The 18986-nt window shown below is 37.5% G+C and overlaps 1 protein-coding gene across 1 annotated transcript; it reads left to right on the top strand.

Moving 5' to 3' along the window:
* Nucleotides 1-17234: 17234 nt before the first annotated feature.
* Nucleotides 17235-18986, top strand: LOC133825344 (protein FAR1-RELATED SEQUENCE 1-like). Its single transcript, XM_062258301.1, has 6 exons — nucleotides 17235-17843; nucleotides 17952-18185; nucleotides 18294-18470; nucleotides 18578-18640; nucleotides 18750-18830; nucleotides 18981-18986. The coding sequence occupies exons 1-6, from the start codon at nucleotides 17235-17237 to the stop codon at nucleotides 18984-18986; spliced, it is 1170 nt and encodes a 389-aa protein (XP_062114285.1).

Genomic DNA, 18986 nt, shown 5'->3' with positions numbered 1-18986 from the left:
TTTGCAAAGGGAGAATTGAGAGCGCGAGGACTTAGCCATTTTGAGGGAGTCAGGTGCTTGAGAGTTCAGAGAACTTTGTGAAGGAAAGTGTCGGGGATTCATCGAACACACCCGAGACGTCTCGATATCTGACCCATCTTCCTCTTCAACTGGGGTTACTGTGGCGCTTCCTAGTCAAATGGCTCTCAAGTTCCACTAGCCCGAGTAGGGCCCTCGACAACTCTACCACCCATGGGGCTTGTGCTAGATCGCCGAAAATCTCCTCCTTGAGCCACTCACTTTGAATTAGAAAACATAGTTTCCAAGCTGACTTCTATGGACGTGCTTGGGGCCATCGAGGTGCACTACATCATCTCTTCCAACCACTTCATCAATAGGATCCCCGACAGGTTGGAGAGGGCATGTCATGCTTATAATGGATTCTCGACATGGAGCCAGGCCCACTTGGAAGCAGGGGCAACCCTTCCACTTCACCAGTACTTCATCGCCTTTCTGGTGTGGATGCGGATCTCACCCTTCCAACTTATTTTGAATGCCTACCGAATACTACAAGCATTCTACATTTTATTCAAGGAGAAAAAACTGGGTCCTCCTGATCCTCAAAGAGCTCCGCTACCATTTCCAGTTGAAAGCAGCCCCTAAGAAGGGCGATCGGGCGAAAGATGGCTTCTACCAGCTAACCAAATGGGCATCTCCCTAATAAACCCTTCATCACAACGAGAACAAACCTCGAGAGTCCAAAAACAAGTTTCTCTTTACAATGGGCTTCGACACCCGAAACAACTACTGACTCTATTTGGCCTTCAACCGAGTCGGTAAGTAATCATACCTCCATAATCTCTTGTTCTTCGTCATGTTGGCCTTTCCTTGTCTTGCTCTCCAATTTTCTCTTCCATAGGTCAATATTCGAGGCCTACCCAGAAGGGCTAGTACTTGGTTAGGGCTCAAACGATCCATGCCCTCTTTCACGAAGAGACGGATATTCTCCTGCTGACACTTACTGCTCGGCTGAGGGAAGCGGGACTCATATGCGCCGAGTAGAGGGTGGACCACCTCAACATGATGGGGATAGTCAACCCACGTTGAAGGGAGAGGCACATCATCCTCGTCATTATGGTCAACGAGCCTCTTGACTTTGATGAACCAGGCCTTGGGCCCCTAGAAGAGAACATCGATGAGACTGCCGAGAACTCTCGGCAATTCCCGTTGATGAGTGCCGAGGACAAGGCCTTCAATCTGGAGATGGTTGTCCCCGCTGCTCAGGAGCCCAAGAGGAACACTCCCAAGCCCCAAATTGATATGGAGGATGAGGTTGATGAGGCATTCAAAGTTGTCCATGTTTAATGTGCCACCCATCGCCTGCGTACCTTGAGGCAACTCGTAGCTGAAAACCAAGGTGAGGAAATTTCTATCTTTGTTCCCCTGGACTTTCGACGAGGGTCACAATCCGAGGCATTCCTCTTTTATGCCTTCTTTGCGTTGATATGGGCATGCCTACCACTGTTTTTCATGGGAGTAGTACACTAACTATCTTGACCATGTCGATGAGGTGGTTCATTACCATCATCCTGGGGATCTCGCAGGAATAGCTTTTGTCGACCAACTTATGGCCATGCAAGCCCGAGGATTCAACAAGTAATACACAAATGCAGGTCTGGACTTAAGTTTACTTCTCGATGCCATGAAGAGGGAATTCAAGGAGTTGGTCTCCTCAGAAAGTGATGAGGAGTCGGAGGTCCCTGATGGTGTGATGACGATCTCCCAATTAGACTGTTTTTACACATTGCTTTTATTTTGTTTCATTCCCATCCGACTACTCCTTTCTTTTTATTGTGTTTCATGCCAGATGGATTCTACTCGCCTGATCAACGACAAGAAGGAAGCGACCCTTAAGGCCTGAAAATGAAGTAGGTCAGCGAGCCCTCGAAGGCTCAGAAAAAGGCGAGAGTCACCACTTCCAGCACTCCTACCGGTACTGGGGCTACAAGATTTTTTATCTCCATCCGTAGATTCCCCCTTAAACAACAAGTTCACCCTCAATGGTGGGACCTCCCTATGTCTGGCAGAGGTAGGGAGGCTCCCCGCGGCCCAGGAGGCCTTCGAAAAGGCAGCGCAATGCAGATAAGCCATAGCCGAGGAGTCGGCACCTTTTCAGGCGACTTCGATGGGATGTGCCTTCGTCCCCCCCCCCCCCTCCAATGAGGGCACTGAGCACGGTTGCCTCCAAGCCTAGCCAGGATGATTTAGAGGCTTCGGTCCACACCGACTTCAAGGAGTACTTCGAGAGCCTTGACGAGGAGATTTCCCCCTTGGCTGCAGGATTGCTAGCGACCGTGGGGGAAATCATAGGGAGTATACCTCCTCGGCGATGTACCACCTCGGTGATGGGCCCATATGAGGGAGCAGAACATTTCCCATCTCTCCCAAAGTCAGTCGATGACACCAATTCTGGTAAATCATCATACACCCCCACCTTACTTTGGTTTCTTACTTAACTATCCCTATTTTTGAATTTATATGCTCATAGTTTTTGCAGATGGCCTTCCTCACCCTAAAGTGAGGTTGTGAAGAGGTTCATGTGGGACACCCAACATCTTCACGAGGAGCTTCAGAATTATACTTCCTTGCTGAAAAAGGCTGAAGGGGAGCTAGCCAACTGAAGGGTGATGGCGTTCTCCCTCCCGGGGAGGAAAGAAACTGGCCTAGTCTCTCACAGAAGCGGAGCGCATGCGAGACGATGAGAAAACTCACCATGAGACTTCCGAGAAGTAACTGGCCCTAGCCTGGGAGAAAATTGCCAATAATGAGGAGAAGAATATTCGCGAGGCTGCTAAGAAGGAGCTTACCAAGGTCTGGACTAGAATTATGTCCCTGGAGAAGGATAAAACGAATCTCATCCACCAAGAGACAGCTCTAAAGGCAAGGATCGTTTCCCAAGTGTCTCGGGTGGCCCAAGTGATCAAGGAGATCCAAGTAAAGGTTGTAAAGTACCGTGAGTAGTCCAACTCAATTAGTATGGATGTTATTTTCAACTTGTGGCTATGCAACTCAGACTTGGACCTAAGCTACTTGGACGATGACGAAGCCTATGTCTGAGACCTCTGTGAAGAGCGTCTGAAAATCGATGAGGCTCGAGAGAAAAGCATCCTAAACACTCCCAGATCTACTTGTCATGAGAACGTCGTGGTCTTGGCCGGCGAGCTGCACCTCAGGTCCTTAGATGCTCCCACCAATGGTGATGGGCTGGCCCCGCAATAATTTATTCATGTATAAATATATGTATATTGTACATGTATTTTTGTTATAGGTCTTCAGGCCCCTGGAGTTTAAACTTGATACTGCTCATACTCTCAAGCCTTTTGTACCTAAATTATGATGTAATATACAATTTCGTACATGCATATTTCTTTTAACTTAGTCGATTTATTTTTCATAATTTTTACACACGCAATTTTGGCACTGAGCCTTCGCAATGCTCTCAGGCTCTCGTAGTGTGGGCTAATATCTTTGTAGCCCAGCTAAGTTTGGGTGTTAGACAGTTTTTTGCTTACCACTTTTAAGTATTCGAGCAACCGTTAGCATTGCAGCTTCTATCGCATCTAGTTTTACTAGGTTTATTTTTGTGTATGTGGTCACAAGCTTCAAGCCTAGGTTAGCACCTTTGTGCAAATTTTGAGTTTTCGTGTACTTATTTGTCTGACACTAAGGCCCGGGATGCGCTTAGGTATTATAGTCTCCTTACTCAAGTTTCTTAGCATTAGTAAATTGTTTTCTCAACTCTAAGGTACCCCTTTCAGGTTCCTCTTATTCGAGTTACCTTAATTATTCAAAGCTTTGGTTTGTTACCTTTCGCGTTGACTTTGGGTCCTAAAATGCCATAGACGCAGGCACGCAGTGGTCGTAGACCATGTTTCAGAAATAGCACACCTATTGTCGACACTAAGATTTCTGAAACGTTCTAAGGTACCTCTTTCAGATATGCTTTTAGGGACCGACCAGGTTGCTATTTTATGTTAGCCAATGAATCTGCCTCAACGCGAGTTTCCTTCGAAGCTCGAAACTGTCTCTTAAATTCATAAGACAATTTCTTCCACGAGGTGATTGAATATTTTTTGTGCTTGTTGAACCACAATCTGGTGGGCCCGGTCACAGTTGTGAGGAACAAGATACATCTTAGGTCAAACTCGACATTGTGGGCCATCATTAGCATATTGAATGTCCTGAGGTGATTGGATGGGTAAGTGTTTCCATCATATGCGGGCATGGTCGGCATCCTGAAGCCAACAGGATACAAAGCTACTGCGATGTTTGGAGAAAAAGGCTTGAGCTCCTCATCAAAATCACAATCATCAACTGATTTTCCAGATAGGAGCCTCTTCATCTATTCTTCCATCAAGGTCAGTCGCTCGAGGTTTGGATCCTTGGCCTCTAGGTTATTTGGGTGCTGATCACCAGCCCCCATCCTATTGTACGTGTTAGATGGGTTGTTTTCCCTCCAAGCTTGAGCTCAGCTAGGTGGGACATTCCCATTGTCGCGTATGATAGACGGATATCCCCTGTCTTGAGTATAAGTCAAATCATCATGGCGAACTAGATACCTCCTTTATGAATTTAGATGATCACGCAGGTGAGGATGTGGGTCGGAATGAAGACTTTGTGAAGTACTCAAATGATTCCTCAGGTTGCTCTCAGACCTGCCTCCACGCTGGCTCTCTATCCAGTAACTTCCGTTAGCAAAACTTACAACCAGTAGCTGGGATTGAAGAATTGGATTATTAGCGCTAGGTCGTGGGACATAGATGTCTTCTGAGGAAGGAGGATTTCTCATGCTATCCCCTAGAGCTGGAGCGTTCCTCTGCGAGCGAGGTGGTGTCGAATGTCGAATGTCGAACCGGTGATGCCAGATGTCTTATTGGTGAAGCTAACCTCGTTCCATCGGGGCGCACTAGGTTAGCCTATCTCTGTTCTACCCCAATCTCCTTGGTTGGAAGTAGAACTGGTTCATTTCTCTATGCTGGAGGCTTTGATCATGGCACGGATGGATTTGCTAGGGTGTTTTGCCTCCTTGAAAATGTCACAGCTCACCTTGTTGGGTTATTTTGAACATTCCATGGAATCTGCTCAGAAGGCATGGAGCTCAGGGTCACAGTTCTGACTGATCAACTAACATGGGGCTGATGGTTCCTATGAGGATTAGCAGGTTGAGTTTTCCGCTGATTCTGCTTTGAAGGCATGGAGCTCAAAGTTGCAATTCTGACAGAGCAACTGAGATTGGGTCGGTTATTGCTATGGGACCTATGGGACCCACTTTTCCTCCTTCCAATATTAACATCGATTGTAGGAGGGGGTAATCAAGCCAACATCTCCTTAATTTTCTTGTTGGCCCTAGCGAGATTGCTCCTTAATTGGGAATTTTCCATCTCGATGGCTGTCAGGTACCCTGGATTGGGATTTGGTGGGCGTGATGCTGAGCTCCCAGTATCGTCTTGGCCACATGTTGCTTTCCAGGACAGTGCTGAGCATCTGGGCCTTTTCCAACGAGAACGGTCGTATGATGCACCTCCTGATCACCAGGTTGTTCCATTTCGTTGTCATGCATAGACCGGGTGACCACCATGGTGAGTGTTGGGTGAAACTTGCATAGGGGATTAAACACTAATAAGCTCTCAACGAAAGCATCAATATGTTGAAGCAGTTTTTCGCCGACAGTGGATTAAGAAATCTGACAACAAAGATATTAGTACTTTCTTTCTAAACCATAACTAGTCAAATGAACAGTATCTCAAACACTCACACATTAACGTGGTTCAGTGGTTAAAATCCACCTAGTCCACGAGACAATCTTATTAATCTCTTTTAGGTTATGGATGAAATTGTTTCTTACAATTTCAGCAGAGTTTCTGTATATCAAGAAGCAGCCCATTTTCCTATCCATTCCCCTGATATTTATAGAGGGTTTTCCTGGACAGCGTTGGGTAACCGCGTGCATAAATATGGTAAATAATCAATCAGAATAATCTCCCATTTACATAGGGATATGATTGGCTATGGAATTTACATCCGTTATTTCAGGTAATAAATGTGTAATAAAATTTGGGCATTAATGAGCTTATAAGGGATCTCCGAGTCTTTTGAGATCCTTCATTATGTGTCATGATCAGACTTCTGCAAGCTAAACACTTCCCTCGAGCTGGATGTCAAAGAGTTTACAAAACTTGACACGGGCCTTCATTCAGAGTATCTGGAAGGCGATCTAGCCATCACGCATCTCAAACTAGGTTATTGGCGCAAGAGGCGATCTGGAGATTATCTGGTTGTCGTACTGCCAAGTTTGACTCGAACTACTCACACCAGAGTTAGCTAAATGTTCTACCTGTTCATTTTCTTCGTGCACTTATCTGCCAGATATACCCCAAACTGAGTGATTCAATTCGTGTTTATTTTGGGGTACAACAAAGGGGTAGTCGACAACTATGAAAGTGCAAAATCTATAAGCCTGCCTTGGGGCCTCGCCCAAGGTAATTGGTAATTTGATTTTCCCAACAGGAACCACTCCTTCTCCCGAGAAACCGAATAATGTGGAGGTGCATGGCTACAAATCTCGAACCTTGAGCCCTGTCTTGTTGAAGACCCATTTAAACATAATGTTCACCGAGCTTCCATTATTAATAAGGATGTGTGCCACTATCGTGTTGGCTAGTTGTGGCTATTTGAGTCTCAATTACCAATGGTTCATGATGAGGAAATTTCCAAAAGAAATCTCATTTTTACCTACATATAATTTACCTACATATATGAATTTGTAGGTAAAATATATCTTTTCCCACCAATATAATTTGGTAAATGTTATTGGTAGGTAAATGTTTGGTTAATGAGATTTGCTTTTAGATATATCATATCCTACCAATATGATGATGTGGAGGAAATTTTCTTTTTCATTTCCCACTCATTTTTTCCACCCAATTTTTATATATTTATAAATTTTTTTATTGAAAATGATGATGTGTGTGCCTAAGTGTAAAAATATGTCCTAGTTGTCTAAAATCATATTAACTTTTATCCTACTTGTTTGCTTAATCATCATATATGTATATTTTTTTATGGAATCAAATCTGTTGTCAACAACTATGTCCTAAATTGGTGTCTACGCTATTGTAGTTCAACATGTGTAGCCTTTGTTGCATTATTATATTGAATTTTTTAATAAAATATAAGCAATATTTAATGTCTAACCAAACGGAAAAATTTTAAAACGTTAACTATATTTAATTTTTTTGTGTAACCAAGATAAAAATTTTGAGTTTCTTTTATTTTTTTTATAAATATATACATCCATTTCTTCACTCTAAATATCATTTATAGTTAAATATAAAACAAATTCAAAAGAGATTTCTCTCATAAACAAATTCAAAGGAACTTCTCCATAGAAATTGTCTCTGTTGTTCCAGTTTAAAAGGAAATATTTTAAATAATGTTTTACTTATTATTAATATTTGTTTGGTCACATACGTCCATGTATATAAATAGGGGAATTTTCTTATAGGGGCTTCACTTTAAGCTCTACCGGTAGAGCTCTCAATATTTACAACCCGTGAACAGTTTTCAGCGCGATTTTTTTTTATGACCGTATATATTGTAGCTATTTAGAGCATCCTGCAAATTTTTAGAAAATTCTGAATAGTTTATAGTACCGAAAACTAGGTTCAAACATGTTGTTGCACGCGTGACTAATTTTTTTTATGGACGTGGAAAATAACATGTTTGAACCTAGTTTTCGGTATTGTAAACTATTCGGAATTTTCTGAAAATTTGCAGGATGCTCTAAATAGCTACAATATACACGGTCATAAAAAAAAAGTCGCGCCAAAAACTGTTCACGGGTCGAGAAACACTGGAAGTCCTACCGATAGGCTTAAAGTTATAATAATAGTGAAGCCTTCTTCTTTATTTTTTTTTTTAATGATGTTTAGAATTGTTTTTTAGTTAGTGTACGCAGCACAAACCTATTCTTATTTATTAAAGAAAAATGTATATTATATATTCACATATATTAAGAGGCATATATGTTATAGATTATTTGTAAAAAATATGATACAGTAATCTGCGTATCAATATTTTTTATGGATTAAAACAATGGTTATATAGTATACTTTAGCAATTGTAGTAAACGGGTTACCTTTCTCTTAGACCTCTTTATTTATGTGATTATAGGTTGTCTTCATTTTATAGAATAGATTTAACTTGAGTTGTGGTGATAGAATAAAGTTTAATATTTTTTAAATATTTAGTGGTTATGATTATTATAGTATAGTATAGTATTATGATATTAGTAGCCTTATTTATGAGAAAATGGGTAATTGCGTAAGAATAAATTAATTATTGTATTATTAAGAATTATTATGGATCGAGTCTACATAAAGCCCAATAAGATTTTGGGCTTAGTAAATTAAAAATCAACCTAGAGAATTATATTTTTTTTATTTTATGGTTAGTTAGGATATTTGTGGATTAGATTGTAATTTAGATAATTAAATAGATTTTTTGTAACTTTATAATACTGTAACTTCCAACCTATTTTTGACCTAGTTATATTATGATTTTGGAAAAATAGTATTTCTATAAAGTTGTAGATAATTGAATAAGCTTTGCAACGGTATAAAGATTTTCTAAATCAAACTTCTACAGCTCTAGTTATGTTTATTTTACTACAGGTAGGTCCAGAGTTACGAGATTTAGGTAGTTAAAGGTTGAGATATTTTTCCTAGGTTGTTTGATGTTAGATTATTCTTCAATTATTTAATAAAAATATTAATAAGATCATTTAGAAATATTTTCTATAGAAGTTAGAATTCTATTTTATTTAAATTTAAATTTGGATTATAGTTAGAGTGAAATTAAGATTTTTGAGAGCCTATAAATAGAGCTTATTCCTTCTCTTTTTTTTCATTCATTCTTGCTCGTCTTGAGACCCTCACACACACACTCTCTCCCCCTATTGTTGTCGTGCACCACCATCAAAACACAAACCCTAAGGCTGAAATCATCATCACAATCACCTCTTCAAATCTTTGAAACCCTAGTACTCAAAGAGGCCACATGATCAAGGCTATCTTTCCTATTGTCAAAACCCTACAAGCAAGCGTTTAAGGATCTAGGATTTTCCTTCAAGATCAAGGTTGAGGTATAAGTTAAGTTTTGATTGTGTTTGAGTTTTAGATCTATTAGTTTATGTTTTAATAATGGTATTATGTTTATGAAATAGGGTTTTTAAGCGGGATTAGCATATAAAGGACTCAAGTATAGTTTATGTTCACCATACTCAAGGTAAGGAAAATTAGGTAGTTTAGTTTATGACCTAGCTTTTGATATGTATGACCCTAACATTTCAAGTACAAAAAGAAGATAAGTATGGATGGACCTAAGGTGTTCAAAATGTATAGCAGACCTAAGTGATGTCCGGTAGGCTCTGTTGCCAAAAATGTATGACGGACCTAAGTGATGTCCGGTAGGCTCGGTTGCCGAAATTTTATGACGGACTTATGTCCGGGGCTTAATTGCCACCCCTGTATAAGCATTTATCTTTTTCTTATACCTGTCTTGTTATTATAACCTATGATTATGACCTATGACCTATGATATATTTCCATCTTGTATGATTAGTATAAATTAGTGTTGTTATGAAGTCTTGTATGAACTGATGGTATGATTGTTATGACTAATGTTATGATTGCAGGATATAATTTAGGATCTAGATCTATGTGTGATCTTTGGTATGACGATGAAATAGGATAGATTATGATTTTGAATTCTATTATTATTCTAGTGTTGCATGTGTATTTGTTTGTTATGAGATTATAATTGATTTATGTATGACTTGTTGTGTATTTTCCTTACTAGGCTTAGAAGCTCATTCCTTTCCTTTATTTTTGCAGAATGAGTTAGCCTTAGACGACTGGTGGCGAGCAGATTCCCAATAGCGAGACTGGTGTGAATATGTGGGGGTCGTATAACCGTGTGTTATTTTCTTGGGAAATTATGAACTTTATGATTAAATGTTGCCTAGTTTTATTTTTATTTTATTGTAAAGACTTTTTATTTTTAATTTTTCTTAAACCCGGGTTATGTTTATTTTAAATTATCAATAAAAAAAGGCAACACATTTTACGATTTTTTACATTTATTTTTCAACATCTTTATTTTCTACAATTATAATCAAAATTTAGGTTGTTACAAGTGGTATCAGAGCCCACGGTTATACTAGTCCAGAACTTTCTCACATATCCATACTAGTCAAAAAAATAGGTCGTCTCGTTACCAAGTAAGTACCTTGTTTTGTTTATATTATTTATAACCTTAGTAATTGTAGTTTATTTTGATTTCAGAGTTTTTTTTTTCAAAATCTAGAACAATGAATCATAATGTGATTAGAGTCATATCTAATATAAAAGATTAGATCTTTAGTTTAGTAGATTTTTTTTAATAAGACGTTTTAGTATAACTTCCTTTAGTTTGCTATGGATATTTATTTGTTTTAAATAATTTTTTTATTTTTTATATTAATTTCAAAAAAAAATTATTGTTGTTTTTTTTATATTGTAGATTTTTATGGATTTTGGTAATATTAAAATGGTTTTAAAATTTATTTTGGATTCAATTGAAAGTGTAAGGTTTAAATTCTTATCTTATGGGTTAGCCCATTTGTGAAGGCCCATTTGCTTTGCATTATTAGATTGGATCTAATTAAAATGAATAACAATTAATAAGGCAATGGTTGAAATTCTTGTATTTTGGGTCCAAGTAGAAGTTAGGGGGCCTTAGTAGTGGGTACGATATACTGAACCTAGCTCTCCTCCATGGAAGATTCAATTGTTAAGGCCCATTTACCCGAATTGGACTTAATTGTAATAGGATAGTTTTAATAGATAGATGGGCCTAATAGACAATAGTATAATAGGCTAGGTTATATAATTTTTTTGTTTGTTTGTCTTAGTTTTTACAATTTTCTCTTTTGGGGGAAACAGAAAAGAAAATGGATCAGGAACTAAGAAGATCTGGAAGACTGAACGAACACGAAATCAAATAGGAAAGAGGACAAGAAAGAAGCCGAAGAATGGCTTCGTTCGGTAGAATCCATATTGGAACATATGTGCTTGGGAAACGAGGACTGAATCTCATGCGCCTCAAGCTTACTCAAGAAAGACGACCGCATCTGGTGGGATATAGTGAAGTAAACCCGAAATGTAAACATTATGACATGGGATGAGTTTGTCCAAGTGTTCAAAAAAAAGTATTACAGTCCTACGATTCTAGCCACAAGGGTGGACGAATTTATCGCACTTAATCAAGGGAATTCGACTATGAAAAAGTACGCCAAAAAATTCGACCGACTGGCCAAGTTCATAGCGGACATGGTACCTACTGAGACGTTACAAATTCAAAGATTCGTAAAAGGGATAAAGCCAATGATAGCTGAGACGTAAATTTGGTTCGGGGAATAGCCACATACGCGGAAACGTTGGCAATAGCTCGGGAAGCCGAGCAAGTGGAGGATAAAATTTGGAAAGAATGAGCGGTCGGAAAGACACCAAGAAAAAAATTACAAACAAAACGACCACAAAAGGAAACACGATGGTGGCCATAACCAAAGGCAGACAAGAAAGGGAAAACTGTGTCGGAAGGCAATAGGAATAAGAAGCCTTACGTAGAATATCCTCAATACTCAATCTGTAGTGAAAGCATTCAAGGGAATGCTGATATAAGACCTAGAGGTTGCTTCAATTGTTGAGGCAAATGTCATCTCAAGAAAGACTACCCAACATTGAGAGACTAAAAGAAGGACGAAAAGCTAATACAAGCCAGATTTTTCACTCTTACACTAGCAATACAGTAGTATCGGGTCAGATCAGAATCTTTGGCAAGCAATTCGATATTTTATTCGATTTAGGAGCGATGCATTCCTTTGTCTTTATGAATATGATTGATAGCTTAGATAAGCCATGCACACTTTTTAGAGATAAGTTTGTCACGGAATTACCCTCGGGGGAAAGAATGCTATCTAGTAGAGGGGTGCGTAGCATTGTAGTTAGAATCGAAGAAAGAGAATTACCAGTAGATTCGATTGAGTTAGACCTTAACGACTATAATATAATGGATTGGTTAGAAAAATATGGGGCAACAATTGAATGTAAGGGGTAAGACGGTCAATTTTCAAACAGGATATGGCAAGAAGTTCACTTATAGAGGAGTAATTTCTAGAACTCGCATACGATAGTCTCAGCTCTCAAATCTCAACGTTTAATCGGTAGTGGCTGCCAGGCGTTTCTAGCCAGCATAGTAGAGAAGTTGCGAGAGACGCAACTCGAACCAAAGAATGTGCACATAGTATGCGAATTTCCCAAGGTATTTCCAAAAGATCTATCGGGATTACCTCCGAGTAGGGAGATCAAGTTCAATATAGAGTGGGCACCAGAAATGACGCCAATATCAAAAACTCCATATAGGATGGCGCCTACGAAGCTTAAGTAATTAAAGATACAACTGAAAGAGCTTTTAGACAAGGGTTTCATTAGACCAAGCTTTTCTCCTTGGGGTGCACCAGTGCTTTTTATCAAGAAGAATGACAGGAGCATGAGGATGTGCATAGATTATCGAGAGCTAAACAAAGTGATGATCAAGAACAAGTATCCTTTGCCTCGAATAGATGATCTTTTTGATCAATTGCAAGGATCCAGGGTGTTCTCAAAGATAGATCTACGACCAGGATATCACCAACTAAGAGTACGAGAGGAGGATATCCCAAAGACGGCTTTCAGGACTCGATATGGATATTACGAGTTCTTAGTAATGTCATTTGGATTGACAAATGCACCAGCCGCATTCATGGACCTTATGAACCGAGTATTTAAGGATTACTTGGATAAGTTCGTGGTGATATTCATTGACGACACACTACTCTACTCAAAGCAGAAGCAGAACATGAAGGGCACCCGCGACTAATGTTAGAAAGGCTCAAGAAACACCAATTATACGCCAAGTTTAAGAAATGTGAATTCTGGCTAGAGAAGGTTGCATTTTTAGGACACATTGTATTAAAAAAAATTGTGTAGAAGTAGACCCAACCAAGATAGAAGCTGCAAAAGACTATCCCAATTCTAAGAGCGCCACCAACGTACGAAATTTTCTAGGCTTAGCGGGATACTACAGACAATTTGTTGGAGGCTTCTCCAAAATAAGCTACGCTCTTAACAAATTTGACAAGGAAGCAAAAGAAATTTGTATCGACGGAGAAGTGCAAAGAAAGCTTCCAAACGCTAAAGGACAAGCTCATAACAGCCTCAGTTCTATGCATCCCAAATGACAAGGGAAAGTATGTAGTATATTGTGATGCGTCAAAACAAGCTCTTGGATGCGTTTTGATGTAAGACGGAAAGGTGGTCACATACGCCTCAAGACAGCTAAAGGAGTACAAACAAATGTACCCGACCCATGACTTGGAGTTGGAAGCAGTGGTTTTTTCTTTAAAGATTTGGAGGCATTATCTTTACGGAGAGAAGTGCAAGATCTATATGGACCATAAGAGTTTAAAGTACTTTTTTACGCAAAAGGAGCTCAACATGAGGCAACGAAGGTGGCTGGAGCTAGTTAAGGACTACAATTGTGAGATTTTATATCATTTGTGAAAGGCTAATGTTGTGCTTATTAGACAGAGTTATAGTAGCATATCAACGCTTAAGGGGATTGCATAACCCTTACAAGATGATATTAAGAAATCCAAAATCGAGCTGAAAACGAGACAATTAGTTGATCTCACAATCAAGTCAACATTTAAGGAGGAAATTAAGGAGAAACAACAGGAGGACGAGTTTCTTCTTAAGAAAAAGGTAGCACTACAAAGCTCGGAAAATGTTGATTTTTTGATAACAAAGGAAGGTATGCTGCGATATAGAAACCGAGTGTGTGTGTCGAATTAGGACGTATTAATAGAAAGTATCATGCGAGAAGTGCACACCACTTCGTATTCACTTCATCTGGGATCGACAATATGTACAACAATGTCAAGACAATGTACTAGTGGTCGGGAATGAAGAAAGACATAGCAGAGTTTGTACCAAAATGTCTTACATGCCAACAAGTTAAGGCCGAACATCAAAGACCCGCTAGAACATTACAAACGTTAGAGATTCCTGAATGGAAATGGGAAGATATAGCGATGGACTTCATGATGGGATTACCAAGGACCACCAAGCAGCATGACTCTGTTTGGGTGATAGTAGATAGACTCACAAAATTTGCTCACTTCTTGTCAGTAAGAATAGTTTATAACACTTAGCTGTATGCAAAGCATTATGTGGCGGAGAAAGTAAGATTACATGGAGTCCCAAAGACGATAGTCTCTAATAGAGGATCAGTTTTCCCTCGAAGTTCTGGGAAAGCCTACAACATGCCATGGGCACTAAGTTAAAGCTAAGTACAGTATTTCACCTCAGACAGATGGTCAGTCAGAATGTACCATTAAAATTTTAGAAGATATGCTAAGGGCGTGTGCATTAGACTTCTCAGGATCGTGGAGAAAGTATCCACCCTTAATAGAGTTCTCTTACAACAACAGTTATCAGGCCACGATAGGCATGGCACCTTATGAGATGCTATGTGGACGGAAGCGTTGATCACCACTTCATTGGGACGAGGTTGGTGAAAGACGATACTTAGGTCCTGAGGTAATAAGAGAAGCAACATAGGCGATAGAAAAGATGAGACAAAGAATGTTTGCTGCTCAAAGTCACCAGAGGAGCTATGCCGATGTTAAAAGGAGAAACGTTGAGTTTTCAGTAGGCGATGAAGTATTTCTCAAAGTATCTTCGATGAAGGGGATTGTGCATTTTGGAAAAAAAGGGAAGTTAAGCCCGAGGTTTATAGGTCCTTTTTGAGATATTGGACAAAGTAGGGCAAGTAGCATATCGGTTGGCTTTACAGGCATCATTAGCCGAAACGCATAATGTTTTCCATATATCTATGTTGAGAAAGTATGTATCATATTCATCCCATGTGCTCAATTATGAGGCTCTAGAGTTGAAACAAGATTTTAGTAATGAAGAACGGTCAGTACGCGTTCTAGAGTGGGGAACTAAGGAGTTAAGGTCCAAAAGTATCCCTATAGTTAAAATCTTATGAAGCAATAACACTGAAAGAGAGGCAACATGGGAATTGGAAAAGTTATGAGGAAATGGTATCCCGAGGTTTTCAGTAAGTCAAATTTCGAGGACGAAATTTCTTTAAAGAGGGGAGAATTGTAGTAACCGAGGTTACCTTTCTCTTAGACCTCTTTATTTATGTGATTATAGGTTGTCTTCATTTTATAGGAGAGATTTAACTTGAGTTGTGGTGATAGAATAAGGTTTAATATTATTTTTTAAAATATTTAGTAGTTATGATTATTATAGTATAGTATAGTCTTATGATATTAGTAGCCTTGTTTATGGGAAAATGGGTGATTGCATAAGAATAAATTAATTATGGTATTATTAAAAATTGTTATGGATCGAGTCTACATAAAGCCCTAAATCCTAATAAGATTTTGGGCTTAGTAAATTAAAAATCAGCCCAGAGAATTAGAGTTTGTTATTTTATAGTTAGTTAGGATATTTGTGGAATAGGTTGTTATTTAGATAATTAAATAGATTTTTCGTAACTTTAGGATATTGTAACTTCCGACCTATTTTTGACCTAGTTATATTATGATTTTGGAAAAATAGTATTTCTATAAAGTTGTAGATAATTGAATAATTTTGCAATGGTATAAATATTTTTTAAATCGAACTTCTACAACTCCAGTTATGTTGATTTTACTACAAGTAGGTCCAGAGTTACAAGATTTAGGTAGTTAGAGGTTGAGATATTACATTTATGATTATCAATAAAAAAAAGCCAACACATTTTACGATTTATTACATTTATTTTTCAACATCTTTATTCTCTACAATTATAGTCAAAATTTAGGTTGTTACAGTAATATAAATAGTTTAATTTATTTTGTTATTTTTATTTTACAGTTTTCACTATGGATGTTAATGGAGTGGATGGGGATGTTCAATTACATCGAAAACTGGAATTTGAAGAAATAGACACTGATACATTTCTTAAATCAAGCACAATAACTAAAAATGAGGTAAGCGAATTTAAAACTACCGTACGTGAACATTACTAAAAATATAGAAGTTATTCACGGTGAAATTGATGATAAAATGATACCAAAGATTGGCATGGTATTTCAAACAGAAGAGGAAGCTTATGAATTTTACAATGCATATGCATATAAGGTTGGTTTTAGCATTCGTAAAAGTAAAAGATATTCCTCAAGATTGTAGAAACTACTTAAGGACTAGACGCACTATTCAAATGAAGCAAGGAGATGATGGTGGAATACTTGAATATCTTCAACGTATGCAATTGAATGATCCTTCATTTTTTTTATGCGATTCAAGTGGATAAAGATGAATTAGTAACTAATATTTTTTTCGCTGTTGCAAAAATGATTATGTCATTCTCTCATTTTGGTGATGTGGTATGCTTTGATACTACCTACAAAAAAAAATCAAGAAGGTAAACCTTTTGCCATGTTTGTTCGAGTGAACCATCATAAGCAATCAATTATATTTGGTGCAGCGTTGTTATATGATGAAACTATCGAGACATTCATTTGGTTATTTGACACATTCATCACATCCATGTCAGGAAGGAAGTCAAAAATAATCCTTACAGATCAAGACGCGGCAATGGCAAAAGCCTTATCCATTGTATGGCCAAAAACTCGTTATCATTTATGTATTTGGCATATATATCACATTCATTTGGTTATGGCCAAAAACTCGTTGTTATATGATGAAACTATCGAGACATTCATTTGGTTATTTGACACATTCATCACATCCATGTCAGGAAGGAAGTAAAAAACAATCCTTACAGATCAAGACACGGCAATGGCAAAAGCCTTATCCATTGTATGGCCAAAAACTCGTTATCATTTGTGTATTTGGCATATATATCACAATGCAGCTAAGAATCTTAATGGTGTTTTTCAACGTTTCCGAGAATTTGCTAAAGATTTTAGCAAATGTATATATGAATTTGAAGAGGATGAGGAATTCTTTAATGCTTGGGAAACAATGCTTGAGACATATAATTTGAAAATGAATGAGTGGTTAGAAAAATATTTTCATTTGAGGAGATAGTGAGCAATGGTTTATGGTAGAGAAACTTTTTGTGCTGATATGATGACAACTCAAAGGAGTGAGAGTATGAACAATGTGTTGAAAAATTATGTGAGTTACAAGCATGATTTGGTGCGTTTCTTTCAGCACTTTGAGAGATTGATTGACGATCGTCGTTATGAAGAGTTAACTACAGATTTCAAAGCAACTCAAAGTTCTTTGAAATTGTCAATAAACATTGAAATTTTGAATCATGCATCAAGTATATACACCCAAGCAATTTTTAAAATGTTTCAAGCTGAGTTGGGAAAGGCTTATGATTGTATATTATCTATTTGTGAAAGGGATGGCAATGATGATGGTGATTGTGATGGAGAAATGCTAACAAAATACATGGTTACTCATCATAAGAAGCGTTTTCATCACTCTGTTGAATTCAACTCTTCTAATAGCATAGTACAATGCAGTTGTAAGAAATTTGAATTTGCTGGGATTTTGTGCTCGCATGCTCTTAAGGTTCTTTCTTCAAAAAATGTATTGAAGATTCCTGATCAATACATACTAAAGAGATGGACAAAATATGCAAAGTATGGGGAAACAAAAGTTGCTAAGTTCTCGATCAATGAGAATGCTAAGGCAAGTATGGCAAAGCGATATAGAGACTTGTGTAGAGTACAAACTCAGATAGCAACAAATACAGCTATGGTTGAATAAACATATGAAATTACCATGAATGGTTATTAGGCAGATTTGGAAGATGTAGAGGCACGTTTAAGAGGAATGAATGTTCAAAATTCTACCTCTAGCAACTATCATGCAAATCTACCGACCAATAGTGATGGAAATATCATGCATGAGAAAATTAAGGGAGTTAAAGCAAATGGAAGACCTCGTGGTAAATCTACAAGATTTAAAAGTGCCCTTGAGAGAGCTACAAAGAAGAAAAATAAAGTACAAAATAATGCATCTTCCTCACAGGTTTTTATCTTACATTTAAATTACTTTATATATATATATATATCTGTTTTGCTAACGTTATTAATTATTTGAGTTATTTTCATATTTATTTGTCTCTCATTTCTTCAGGATGTAGCATCATTTTATTTTCCATCAACACAAATGACTCCTACATGTTCATATTCTTTTCCAACAACCCATCATAATTCAAGCTCATATTCATTTAAACCAACACATCAGAATCCAAGCACATATACTTTTCCATATTACCCATTATTGCATTTGCCACAACTTCATCTCAATCAGGTATATTATTATAGTCTCTTGAGAATATATATATCAAATATATATAAATTATTGTGAATCATATTTTTCCTATTATTTTAATTAATTGAGTAATAATATTTTTTTAGCCTTATCCTCAAGTTTCATTCTATGTTTCAAGTGAAGATGCAATTGATAAAACAACAATCGTGGTAATTTTACCTTTTTTTTTTCTTTTTCCCGTTTTTTTTAATTTATATGGTAATTTTATCTATTGTTTTTCTAATTTCATTTTTAGTTTATATTGAATTTTTTTTGTAGGCTCAGCAAGAGAGGATCCTAAAACGAAGTGACGACTACAACATTATTATTTTTAACTTCATTCTCTTATCTTTTTTTGATGTAATTGTTCAACGTGTTTTAAATTTTGAATTTAGCCTTAGTAATAGAGATTTTTATTTGTCTAAATTAAAATTGTTTAAATAAATTTTAAAAAAAATAAATATACTGTTTACAGATTATTTGATAAAACTATATTGAATTTGTTTTTAGCTTTAA

Source organism: Humulus lupulus, chromosome 3 (assembly GCF_963169125.1).
Source record: "Humulus lupulus chromosome 3, drHumLupu1.1, whole genome shotgun sequence".
In the NCBI taxonomy this organism is placed as follows: domain Eukaryota; kingdom Viridiplantae; phylum Streptophyta; class Magnoliopsida; order Rosales; family Cannabaceae; genus Humulus; species Humulus lupulus.
This window is presented reverse-complemented; position numbering and strand designations above follow the sequence as displayed.

Excerpts from the sequence above, each read along its gene's own strand:
- LOC133825344 (XM_062258301.1), top strand. The coding sequence starts at position 17,235 with ATGGTTTATGGTAGAGAAACTTTTTGTGCTGATATGATGACAACTCAA. Across the intron at positions 17,844-17,951 it reads CGATCAATGAGAATGCTAAG|GCAGATTTGGAAGATGTAGA; the intron begins GCAAGTATGGCA and ends AATGGTTATTAG. Across the intron at positions 18,186-18,293 it reads ATAATGCATCTTCCTCACAG|GATGTAGCATCATTTTATTT; the intron begins GTTTTTATCTTA and ends TCATTTCTTCAG.